Here is a 12478-nt window from a genome sequence, read left to right as displayed (position 1 = left end):
TCTGCCTCAGCCTTCCGCTTCCCAGAATTCTCCTCTCTCCTTGTCCCACCTACTTCCTGCCTGGCCACTGGCTAATCAGTGTTTCATTTATTGACCAATCACAGCAATATGACATACAGACCATCCCACAGCAGCCAACTGTCCTTGATCCCAATCACAGATCAGGCAGGGCCACCACAGACCTGGGTCTTCCAGGCCATGAGGCACAGGCCTAGGTGAGGGGGCAGACAGGGGCAGCAGCGGATCCAACAGGGGAAACCAGCGACATCCTGCATAAGATTGTCGGTGTGACAATCCCATGGATGGTCTTACAATACAACTACTTTTCCCATGCACCGGGTGTGAGCTTTCAGGGTTTGGGATACTGTGGTTATTTATTTAGGCAAATTAGCCCAGCTCAGCTGGTATGGAAGGGAGAGATTCTGGAGTCTAAAGTTGGGGATGGACAGGGGTTGGGTCCACAGGATGGAAGTAGAACTGCTGGGCTGGGGCAGGGTCTTGATGTGAGGGTGGGGCCAGGAAGACCTCCAGGGGTCCACCACATCGGGGCAGTCTAGGAGGCCAGGTAACCAGCGTCCACCAGGATGCCAGAGCCACTGGTAGAGGCACTGCTGTCGCTGAGCAGGAAGAGGATACTGTTGACAACGTCCTCCACCTCTGCAGGAGAGCAGAGCAGTCAGGCCTTCTGCTTGCCCAGCTGCTGGGAGCCAACACTGATTCCCTCACCCACATCCCCAGCTGACCTGCGAACTTCCTCAGTGGGTGGCGCTCCTTGAGCTTCCTGGCAAACTCAGCGTCTTCAGTGACTTTCTTGCCCATATCAGTCAGCACCACAGTAGGGTTTACAGAGTTTACCCGGATCTGGGGCCAGAAGCCACAGCTGGTGGCACAGCCAGTGAACTAGCCCTAGCCACACAGCTCAGGACTTGCCCCAGGTCAAGCCTGATGAGCTTGCTTACTCTGTCCAGCTGAACCCTGGCCCCACTGCTCAGAGCATCCCCAAGCCTCACCCCATGCTCACCCCCAACCCCCAGCCCTGCCCCAGGTGCCTATCATCTGTCCCTCAGGTGTGGACCCATGCCCCTGTGCCTACCTTGTGTGGCCCCAGTTCCATGGCCATGGCTTTGGTCAGCATAGTCATTGCGCCCTTGGTGGAGCCTGTGGATGTGTGTGTGTGCTGAGGACAATTTAATTATCCAGTCCTCCTCCTGAGAGACCCACCCAGAACCTACTCCTGGTCCCACCACAATGGAGGGTGCACTCACAGTAGTTGGCCAGGCCAGGGAAGGTGACATAGGCCACCATGCTGGAGACATTGACAATGGATCCTGCCACTCCACGGTCAATCATGCCCTTGGCTACCATCTGGAAGCCAAGAGTTAGGGATAGCTCACTGTGCCCTGTGCCATTCCACCCTCCCCAGGGGTTCATCTCTGGGCCACAGTCCTCCTACCATCTCACCTGGGATACTTGCAACACAGAGCGCACATTCACATGGAAGGACCTGGCAGGAGAGGAACAATGGTGTCCTGCACCACCCATCTTCAGTAACTCCACCCCCCAGCCTGCCCGCTCTCCCCAAGTGCCCACCTGTCAAAGGCCTCCTTGGTGCCTCCAGGAAAGGCTGCACCAGTGCCACCGCTGCATTGTTCACCAGCAGGTCCACGGGGCCAATACCGCCCAGTGCCTTCTCTGTGGCCTCCCAGTCACCCAGGTCCACGCACACAGGCTCTATTCCCGGACACTGTGGGAGACATCGGTTGGTGGCCTGAGGCATTGTCCCAGCCAGCTTCTGATGGATCCCTGAGGGTGGGGAGCAGGCCCAGGTGAGGCAGGGCTGTGCACCTCACCTCTTTGGTGAGGCTGACCAGGTCTGCGTTGTTAAGTGTCACGGCCACCACTTTGGCTCCTGAGGCATGCAGGGCCTTCGCAGTGCCCCGTCCAATACCTGTAAGGAGGGAGAGTAGTGGCATAAGGACCCTGTAGGCCTGGTCACAGCTGGGGTCTGGGTTCCAGGTGGGTGTAAAGGCTGTTGCCCCCATATCCCTGCAGCCAGCAGTGAGAAGGTACTCACCAGAAGGTTATAAACCAGGATTAGATGGGACTGCCCCCCGAGGTAGAGGTCAGTATCAAACCCAAGGAGGCACCAGAGGGCAGCACCCTCCTGATGGGGTCCCAGAGAAGGATACCGCTGGTGCCCATCTGCCCAGCTGGATCTAGGGGCTGTCTTGGAGCCAAGCTAAACGTGTCCTTCAGGTGTGGCACTGACTGTGGTGGCCAGGGAGAGATTGGCATTCTGTCCTGGTGGGTGGTGGGTCTCCAGCCAGGTGACAGATGCAGGTGATTCTGTAGGACTGAGGGGTGACAGGGTCATCTGGGGCCCCGTTTCTGTCCCACTCCCACTCACCTCGTCCTGCCCCTGTCACCAGGGCCCTCAGACCACGGAAATTCAGCTTCATGACACCGATTGTCCTCCTGCAGCAAGAGGAGGCCCGGGGTCGTTAAGGCTGAACTGGCAGGTGGGACAGGGTTGAGGCTGGGGCACGTGACCTGTGACCTGTCCCTGTGGGACTTGAAGAAGCAATAAAAGGGGTGTGTGCACACATGTGCAGAAGGCGTGACAGAGCAGTGGAGAAGGGTTCATACTAGCTCGAGCATGCGCGCGCGCACGCGCGCGCGCACACACACACACACACACACACACACACACACACACACACACGTCACTGTGGGGGGCCTGACACAGTGTCGTGGGAGAGGAGGTGGCAGCCTACGAACAGAATTTGCTTCCTCAGCATTCCAGTACCGAGTCTTGAACCCAGGGCCTCAGAGCATGATGCGCCACTGAGCCACACCCTTTGCCTAGGGAAGTGAAAATTCTGGGTTTGGGATTTGCCTTGTCTGGACAGAAGCATCAGCTTGTAACTTAATTTTATTATTATAAATGAGGGTAGTGACCTGACCTAGCTGGAGCAAGTGACTGAGATGCCCACTTGGAGCAAGACCCTGGGCGCTGAACCCAAGTGCCCAGGGACCCAGAACCCACTGTGCCTGCAGTCTGTCCAGTGAGTACGATGGCATCCTCCTTACCTGCCCCTCCCAGGTGCCCCTCACCTGCGGTGCCCCTCACCTGCTGCCTCTGCCAGCCTGGACTCTCTGCCCTTGGTGACTGCACTGAGGTACCTTCTGTCCTCTGAGGCAGAACTCTTGTAAACCTAAGCATGGATTCTTGGGTTTCCTGCCCCAGTAGTGACCACTGAGTCCCTCCGTGGTCTCTGCTTCTCAGAGTAGAGAGGTGGCTCTTTCAGGGCAGTTTGAAGAAACAATCAGAGGATTTCCTGTTCAATTCCACCTCTGGCAATTTGTCTAAGGGTGTGCTGACGCTCTCCTATCTTGTGGCCAGGTTCGTGGAACAAATACATCTGTCCAGGAAGTCATGGCAGGTCACATGGTATCTGTACCAGGCAGGAGGCTCAGGCCCACAGACCACCCCAGGGACAGCCCCAGTGAGCAGGTGTGTTCAGACTCCTGCCTGCCGCCTTTCCCTTCATCCTCAACCCAGGCTTGGCAGCAAGACTGTGTTACTCTCTGAAAGATGGCTGCTGAATTTCAGGTGCTCTACGTGCCCTGATACCTGGGAGGTCCCTGGCATGATTTGTGTGTGACTCCCTCAGAGAAGAAGCCTCAGGAAGCTCTCACCAGTGTGGGGACAGCAGTAGTGTCCTTCCCCCAAGTATTCCTCCACACTCCTGTTCTGTGAGTGTCCTGGGGCTCAGGGGGACAACAGACACTTTGAGAGACTGGGGGTCAGTGCCATACCAGAGTCTGTCCCACGACACACACAGGTTGACACCTAATGATTTGCTGCCGTCTCGAAGAGTTTCCTCTCCCAGCACTCGGGCGGCAGAGCCAGGCGGATCTCTGTGAGTTCAAGGCCAGCCTGGGCTACCAAGTGAGTTCCAGGAAAGGCTACACAGAGAAACCCTGTCTCGAAAAACAAACAAACAAACAAACAAAAACAAAAACAAAAAAAAAGAGTTTCCTCATAGCATTCAGGGACAGACCATACCTGCTCACTGTGTCCTTGATCCCAGCCTGAGCAAGCCACCTGAGTCCTACAGCCCACCTCCAGGTGGCACTGAACACAGAAGTCTGGCCAGATTCACCCAGTAAGATCAAAGGCCTTCCCCTTCTATGATGCAAGCAGTTGATTGTGACCAACATTCCATCTGGTAGCTGCTGGATCTCCTGGGGATATGGTGGCCTGTCAGGGATTTGTTGTTGCTCTCCATGGCTGGCCAGTTGGGCGTTGGGGAGTGATTTATCAAGAAGGACCCAGTGAATGTGAGTCCATGCCTCTATGACTGTCTCTACAGCCATTGCCATGAGCTGTAGAGAATGGCTGATGGCCACAGTGTAGATGACATTCTAGATGGTCTTATTAAATAAGAAACACAGAGCCAAATGCAGCGTTAAAAGCCCAGAGTCAGAGCAGTAGCCAAGAGCTGAGACCACCTTGTCTTTCCACCCACTGCTGTCCTTCCCCTGAGAGACCTTCTTTCTGTGTCCTGTCTTTTTATTGCCTTTCTGTTCTGCCTTCTCATTGGCTCTAAACCCAACCTCATGATTTCCTCGACACTGCCTGTCTATACAGACCTCCAGGTCTTTATGGTTGGTACTGGGAATAAAAGTTCAGGTCACCTTGCTTTGGATGTGTCCTTGACCACAGAGATTGCCTGCCATGTGATGGGATTAAGGGCGTGTGCTACCACTGCCTGACTCCCGCTTAGGGCTCACTGTGACCTCTGATCTCCAGGCAATTTCATTAACATACAAATAAAATCACATTTCAGCACAAATAAAATATCACATATTTCCCCCTTCTCTTCTAATAAAAAAAAGGGAAAAAAGTTTAACTAATATAAGAAAAACTATATACAAAAGTACAATAACTATATACAATATATACAAGCAATAAATACTTAAACAATGTCTAGTCCATTTGCACTTGACAAATTCAGAGAAAATAATTCCATTATTTATCTCTTTTTGGTAAGTCCAAAATGTACCTGATTCACTTTCTATCCTAACTCATATTACTAACAGAGCTATCTTAAAATGTCTTTCAAATTTACACACTTATGCCTCTTTAGTGAGTTTCTTTTCTAAAATTCTTAACAAGGAAAACTAAATCATGTGGTTGGGTTTAGAGCCAATGAGAAGGCAGAACAGAAAGGCAATAAAAAGACAGGACACAGGAAGAAGGTCTCTCTCTCAGGAGAAGGACAGCAGCGGGTGGTAAGACAAGGTGGTCTCAGCTTTTGGCTGCTGCTCTGATCTCTGGGCTTTTAACTCTGCATTTGGCTCTGTGTTTCTAATTTAGTAAGACCGTTTAGAATTTCATCTACACCACAGGAGGGGAGCATCAGCTCCTGGGTTTTGCGACTGTAGCCCTCTGTTAACCTTGCTCTTTGGGGACCATTTCTCCAGGGTGAAAATGTCTTCATCCTCCATAGCTCTCGCCTTACCTCCTGGCACCTGTGTGGTCTGAAGATTTCTCAACCCAGAGTCACATGCTGAGCCCTAACTCCAGAATTATGTGAGGAACTGTTGTAAAACAGTTTCCTTCAGTATTAAAAATTCCGTCCTTCAGGGAAGCTGCTTAAGCAGGAAGGCAAACAGCTCAGCTTCAGGAAGTCCCTGAAACTGAGCAGTTTCACTAGGTTCCTCCCTGTCAAAGTAACCGAAAAACGCTGAGAGTCACTCTCAGCCAAGTCAAGCTACAGAGAAGACTCTGAAGGCAGACCAGCTGTCTGGGAAAAGAAAAAAAAAATCAGCTGAGTTGCCTGGAAGAGGTTTAGACCAACGGAGTCACTTGGAGAGGACACTCTCCAACCTGTTGAGCTGCCTGCAGGCTGTGCAGTGTGCTCCAGGTTCCCAGCTTCTGTGAACTGTCACCAGAGCTGAGCTGGGTGAATAGGCTTTGGTCCTTGGGTCATTGCTGCTCCTGTAAGTATGCCTTCACCCATATTCTTGTAAGGAACCCCAGTAAAACTCTTGGCTCATTAAGCTGGACGTTGGTCTTATCTTTGTGTTTGTGGTCTTTGTGGGCTTCCTGTCTGCAGTGAATGAATATGTGTGTTGTGTCTCCCCAGGAAAAATCTTGTTGCACAACAGGAGGAAAAGCCTTTGGGAGGAGACTAGGGAACACTGGCTCAGAAAGACAACTGACATTGACCTCTGACCTCTACTCACAAGTGCACATGTGCATCTGCAGGAAATATGCTCACACCTGAAGAAGACCCCCAGCCCTGAATGGTGGGGGTTTCTTCCCACCCCCAGATTAGGCACAAACCACCCTCCAAACACCCGTTTTCACAGAGAGATCCTTTATTATGTGGGAGAAAGAAAAGTTAAAGTGGCTGCTTTCTGACGCAGGCAGAAAACAGCAGCAAATGACCTTGCAGGTGTAATTTTTAAGAGGAGGAAAGGGGAGGAGGTCTGTGTTAGAATGGGCTAGGATGCCATGGTAAAGAAGGTAGGGGACAAGGAGAAGAGGAAGGGGACAAGGGAGAGGGGACAGGGGTATTTGTCCCCCAGAGGAACAAAGGACTGCCTCTGGATAGGGGAGACAGACGTGACCCATAGGCAAATGGTGGTTTATAAAGGTAAAGGGGAACCCCTGTGTTAGGATGAGGTGTTTAATTTTAATTGGGCATGTTAATTAGGTGAGCCAAAGGGAGCTTTTGATTACTGGACTTTGGTAGTCATCCTCAGGAGGAGGAAGTGGTCAAATAAGGTACTAGACTTTGGTGGCAGCTTTAGGAATGTAATCTAATCATTTTAGCAAGGCAGAGGGGATGGGGAGAAGGACAAGGCCTGCCAGAGCCACATGCTGGAGTGGGCTAGTGTCCCTTCAACACCCACATAGATGCAGACTTAAAAACCCAGTGAATCAGAGTGTGGTGGTTCTCACCTATAACTCCAGCTCTTGGGAGACAGAATTGTTGTGGGACAATCTTTACATTTATGAAGATGTGTCATTGTGATTGGTTTAATAAAAGCTGAATGGCCAATAGCTACACAGGAAGAGAATAGGCAGGATTTCCAGGGCGAGACAGGAAGAGGAGGAGGAATCTTGGCACAGGGATTTCACCAGCAGATTGGAGCAAGTTGGATGTGCCACACTGAGGAGAGGTAACAGCCATACGGCAGGATGCAGACTAATAGAAGCAGGTTAATCTGAGTTACAAGAGCAATTGGGGATAAGCCTAAGGCAAAGGCCAAGCTTTTATAATTAGTAAGAAGTCTCTGTGTTGTTATTTGGGAGCTGGCATCCAAAGATAGTCCAACAAGAAAGCTTGCTACACAGAATCACAGCTTTAAGTTTGAAGCCAGCCCGGTCTGTTGTGAGCTCTAGGCCAGCCAGAGGTGTGTAGCAATACCCTGTCTCAATCCCGCTGGTGGTAGTGTAATGAGAAGGCCCCAAGGGAGCTCCTGTGTTCAGCCCTGGTCTCCCAGCTATTGGGTACAACAATTTCCAAGCTCCATTTCAAGTCCATGTGTTGTGGCCACGAGCAGGACATGAGAGGATCTTGACAGCCTGGTCTGTGAGGTAGGAACCGTGTCCAGTGGTAAGGGGTGGTCTCTGAGTAAGACCTGCTCCCTTGGCTGCCATTCAGAAGCTGAATGCTTGCGGCCACAGGAGGTGGTGGGGAGCCTGGTGTGAGCTCTGTGAAGGGGCAGGTGCAGCAGAGCAGCTTTGCTCCTCAGGCTTCATTTATTTATTATTGTGTGTGTGGGGTGTTTTGCCTGCACGTATGTGTGTGCACTGGAGTTACAGACGGTTGTGAGCAGCCATGTGGGAGCTGGGAATCAAATCCAGGTCCTCTGGAAGAACAGCCAGTGCCCTTAACTACTGAGATGAGGGAGTTCCTGCAGATATCCAGGCAGGGAAGTGAATCACTCAAAGAATGAAAACCCGGTGCAGATTGACTTTGTCAACCTGGATCAGACTTCAGGGAATACAATTTGGCAGGTGGCGATGCTGTGTTCATTGTCATATTTAAAACACAGTACAATTGGAGGAAAAGTTTCCAGGCAACGATCAGTCCAATTCCAGATGCACAATAATGCTTAAGGTGCGACTACATAGAAACTCTTTTTACAAAATACATGTGACCATGAGGGTAGGTTCAATAGCTAAAAGGCCAAAATCTAGTGTGGTCTCTGACCAATGGCATAGAAGTCAGCAGGCCATAAAGTACTTGTGATGTCTCCCTTAAGTATGGGTAACAGTCTAGGGAGGGAAGAGTCTGGGATAACCATTCTGGGGAATTAGGGTGAGGTCTGTGTCTACAGATAGCAAGAGGTCACCAGGTCAGAAACAAAATACATTCCCAGCCTTCTGGGTGGGAAACCAGGTATTTTATCTCCTCCATTAAGAGATATATACCTGTGTGCTTAACGTTCCTGGTTTCCATAATGACCTGTGGGTGTAAGGACCTCTGTGCCCCCAATACTGAGATCTCTGCAGCTTCTCTGCCTTATCTTTATAAGATTTGCTTTTATTTGTGTGCACATGTGTGTCCAGGTTCCCATAGAAACCAGAAGAGGGTGTTAAATCCCTCAGAGCTGGAGATACAGGCTTTTGGGAACTGCCCTGTGTGGGATCCGAACTCTGGTCCTCTGACAGAGCAGTAAGTACCCTCACTGCTGAGTCATCTCTCCAGCCCCTCTGTGCTGGTTTGAAGGAGAACGGCTCCCATTGGCTCCTATGTTGCAATGCTTGGTCCCCAGTTAATGGAACTGTTTGGAAAGGGTTAGGAGGCGTGGCCTTGTTGGAGGAGTGTGTCACTTAAGGTAGGCTTTGAGGTTTCAAAAGCCCTGAAGAGGCCTAGTGTCTCTCTCAGCCTGCTGCTTGTGGATTAAGGATGTGAAGTTCTCAGTTGCTGCTCCAGTGCCATGTCCACCTGCTTCCTGCTATGATGGTCGTGGACTCTACTACCCTCTGGAATCATAAACCCCAAATTAAGTGTTTTCCTCTAGAAGAGTTACCTTGGCCATGGTGTCTCTTCACAGCAATAAAATACTAAGACACCCTCCATGTTATTTTTGAGATGGGTTCTCTCAGTGAACCTGGAGCTTTCCATTTCTGCTATACTAGCTGCTGGTCAGTGAGCCCTCAGGTTCTCCCTGTCTTTGCCTCTCCAGAATTCAAGTCATTGATGGGAGCTGTCTCCTGACATGGATGCTGGGAATCCAAACTGAGGTCATCTTTGCACAAGGACACTACCCACCGAGCCACCTCCCCGGCTCTACTTGTGGATTCTTTAGGATGCACGATGATGAGAGAATCATGTGCCTTTTCACATTCATTCCTATGTTGTCTTTGCTGGTTGCGTCCCGCTGGCTTGCTTAGCTTCCAGTTGCTCTTGCAAACATAGCTGGAAAATTGCTATTGGGAGATCCTAAAGCTCCACCTACATAGCTGGCCCTTCTCTGATGTGCGCATGCGCGTGCGCGTGCGTGCGTGCGTGCGTGCGTGCGTGCGTGTGTGTGTGTGTGTGTGTGTGTGTGTGTGTGTGTGTATGATGAAAAAGAGAGAGAGGCAGAGACAGAGACAGAGAGAGACAGAGGCTACAAAGTCTTCCAGGGCTCCTTGGACATTTTGTTTCTAATTCAGAGAGTAGGCTACTATAAAATCTTGCTGTTTCTCGTGGGTTACTGGCCATGAACTCTTGTCTGGTTTTTGGTTATGATTACAGACTTTTCTAACCAGTAATTTTCTTCTTTGATCCAGTCAGTCAAGCAGCTCAGATATTCTGGGAAGAGACTGTAATCATCTCAGACTTGAGTCCCTGATGGTCTGGCTAGCTGCAGTGGTGTGGGAGCCCATTCTCGGGTTCCTCGAGGCTTTACCCAGCAGGTCCGAATGGAGGATGATCAGGACCACGGGCCTAAGTGCAGGTGTCTGAGATGGTCTGCACTTGGCTGTGCTGGGGGAGGAGGTCTTTTGCTTCACCCTTGGCGTCTCTATAAAAACCCTGGGCCAGAGACAGTCGGGGCCCGTTGGAATAGGTTCCAGGCCCTCTCGAGGCTATCCTTTATTTTCTATCTGTTTATCTCCGCAAGATTCTCTGCTATGAATCCTTCTATCTAATATTTCCTGCTGATTGCACTCAAGAAAACTCTGGGAAGCTGTGGGGGTGGTGGGTAAACGCCCCACAGAATGGCGCCATGAACAGGGACTAAAGAAAAAGGAAAAAAGGACTAAAGAAAAAAAGGGGGAACAAAAAAGGGGGGGACTAAAGACAAATGAACAGGGACTAAAGACAAAGTAATAGGGACTAAAGATAAAGGAAAATAATAGTTTTATTAGAGTTTTTGGTGAAAGTGCTGTCAGCCCTGCCAGTGGAAAGGCATGCCGGTGTTATGGAAAAAATATATTTTTTATATATATTTTTGGAAGGCAGGGGTTTTATCCTCGAGAGAAAAGGAAAGCGGACTGGAAAGATGTCTGATGCTGCAGCGAAATTCTCTTCTGTCAAAATTTTCTATCTTCTATCCCTTTCTCAATTTCTATATCTGTGAAAAATAAGTAAGGTATAGGGTAGTAATATACTGTAGGAAAAACTTATAAGTGTAAGATTGTGTAGGAAAAAATAAGTAAGGCAACTAGACAGAAAAACTCTTCAGTTTTCTCACTTTGGGAGCTATAAACGCAAACTGGGGGAAAAAAATCTTTCTTTGGGCTTTTCAGGTAGTAAAAAAGCTCTTCTTTGAGCTTATGGGGAAGAAAAAGTTTCCTATGGAAGCTTTTGTCCTGGGGACAGCTGAAATGCTAAGTCCAAGCGGCAGGAGAAAGTAATTTCTCCCTGAGGCAAAAATGGAGGTGTAAGAAGTCAAAGTTTAAAGTTGGCAAGTTTTGGGAAAAGTTGGTCTTTCTCCTGGGGAAAAAAATCTTTTTCTTAAACTATAAAACTTTTCTTGGAAAATTTGGGGGGAAAAATCTCTCAAAAGCCTTAATCTTTCTCAAAAGCTCTTAAACTTAAAAACTAAAGCCTTTAACTTTCTCAGAAGGACAAAAATTAGAATCACCTGAAGATATTGGTATGGGGACCACCTGTGATTAGTTCTAAGGGAAAACAACAAACTTAAGACAGCAAAACCTCTAAGTTCTCTTTCAAGCTTTAAAAATCATCCCTGCAATACAGGAGGCAGGAACAAGTTTCTAAAAACCTCTTCTAAGCTCTGTCTCTTCAAGCTAGTAAAAGACAGTAGGTCAGAGTACCCTGAGGGAATCGCATGGGGAGAGTGTGGGTGAAGAGCTACAGAGAGCCCAAAAGGGCAGGAAAGGTTACCTGAGAAAAGCAAAAAAGGCAAGCTTTTCAGTTATGCCCAGTTGAGGCATCAAGGGTTTTGTTTCTGAGTGAGCATTTCAGAATGGAAAGGTGCTCCTAATCATCCTAATGAATGCAAAGATCCCCTGAAGCAATGCAAACTGTTAGCATGTATCCTCACTTCTGACCAAAAACCCAGAGGCCACTGGCCAGCATCTCTGAGTTGGAGTGCATTTCGGGGATACTAGGATTCCTGCAGTTGTAAACTTCCTGGAGCACAGAGCTGAGGCAGGAAGGTGCAGGACCCAGAGGAAGATTGCTAGTGAACAAACAAAGCTAAAGCCGGTGGGAACAGCACAGTTGTCCACTTTCCTACAAGTCCCGGGTTGATAGGTCCACAGCTGCAAAAAGAAATCTGAGAAAAGCTTTCCTGTCAGAGAAAGGACCTTTCTGGGAAAACAGTAAAGCTGAACTGTGTCTGAAGCAGTTGTGCTGCCGAGTCAGAACGCTGTCTGGGGAGAGCCCAGCCAGGGCAGAACAGAACTATCCAGGAGTAAAGCTTTCTTTTCTGTCAGAGAAAGCATCTCTTTGAGAAAAGCTTTGTTTCAACTGACTCCCTGAGATGAGGGAGTGTAACCCTGAGGGGTGATTGCCTCTGGCATAAGCTCTGTCCTTGAGCACCCAGACAAGCAAATGCAACCCACTGGGGGACTGGGTCAGGTGAAGCCCTGATGAGGCAAAACACCTGTCCAATGGGAGTTTAGAAATGGCAAAAACCTCTCTTGTTAGATTTTCAGTCTGTACACAAACCACACAGACCCCGAAAACAGAAACGGACAAAAAAGCCCCTACCTTCAGAAGCAGGGAAAGCCGCCACTGTAGTGTCTGAAACTGTTTCTGGGGTAGAGGGGATAAACTGAGACCAAACTGGATACTGTAAGGGGGAAAGACTCTGAAGAAACTGAAGGGACAGATTCCTCCCCAGGGAATTCATGGCCTGAAAAAGCTGCTGGAGTTTGGGGCAGATTCAGGGGGAGAAAGGAGGGCCCCTGCCTCCAAGGGCAGCTAGCAGAGGTACAGAGCTGCAGACAGATAGCTGAAGCTCTGCATCTTGGGGTGGGGGGAGGAACAAGCAA

At 49.6% G+C, this 12478-nt stretch overlaps 1 protein-coding gene across 1 annotated transcript; it reads right to left on the bottom strand.

Annotated features, from left to right (window-relative positions):
* Positions 1–342: 342 nt before the first annotated feature.
* LOC114703961 (carbonyl reductase [NADPH] 2-like) lies at positions 343–4239 on the bottom strand. Its single transcript, XM_028885011.2, is given in 10 exon segments — positions 343–657; positions 744–861; positions 1094–1158; positions 1266–1365; positions 1462–1504; positions 1591–1612; positions 1615–1744; positions 1851–1948; positions 2408–2475; positions 4070–4239. Coding segments are annotated over 10 exon segments (903 nt in total). The 5' UTR covers positions 4225–4239; the 3' UTR covers positions 343–553.
* Between the last annotated feature and the right edge of the window lie 8239 nt (positions 4240–12478).

Source organism: Peromyscus leucopus, chromosome 8b (assembly GCF_004664715.2).
Source record: "Peromyscus leucopus breed LL Stock chromosome 8b, UCI_PerLeu_2.1, whole genome shotgun sequence".
NCBI classification, from domain to species: domain Eukaryota; kingdom Metazoa; phylum Chordata; class Mammalia; order Rodentia; family Cricetidae; genus Peromyscus; species Peromyscus leucopus.
Note: the sequence above shows the minus strand (reverse complement) of the source record. Positions and strands in the feature narration are given on the sequence as shown.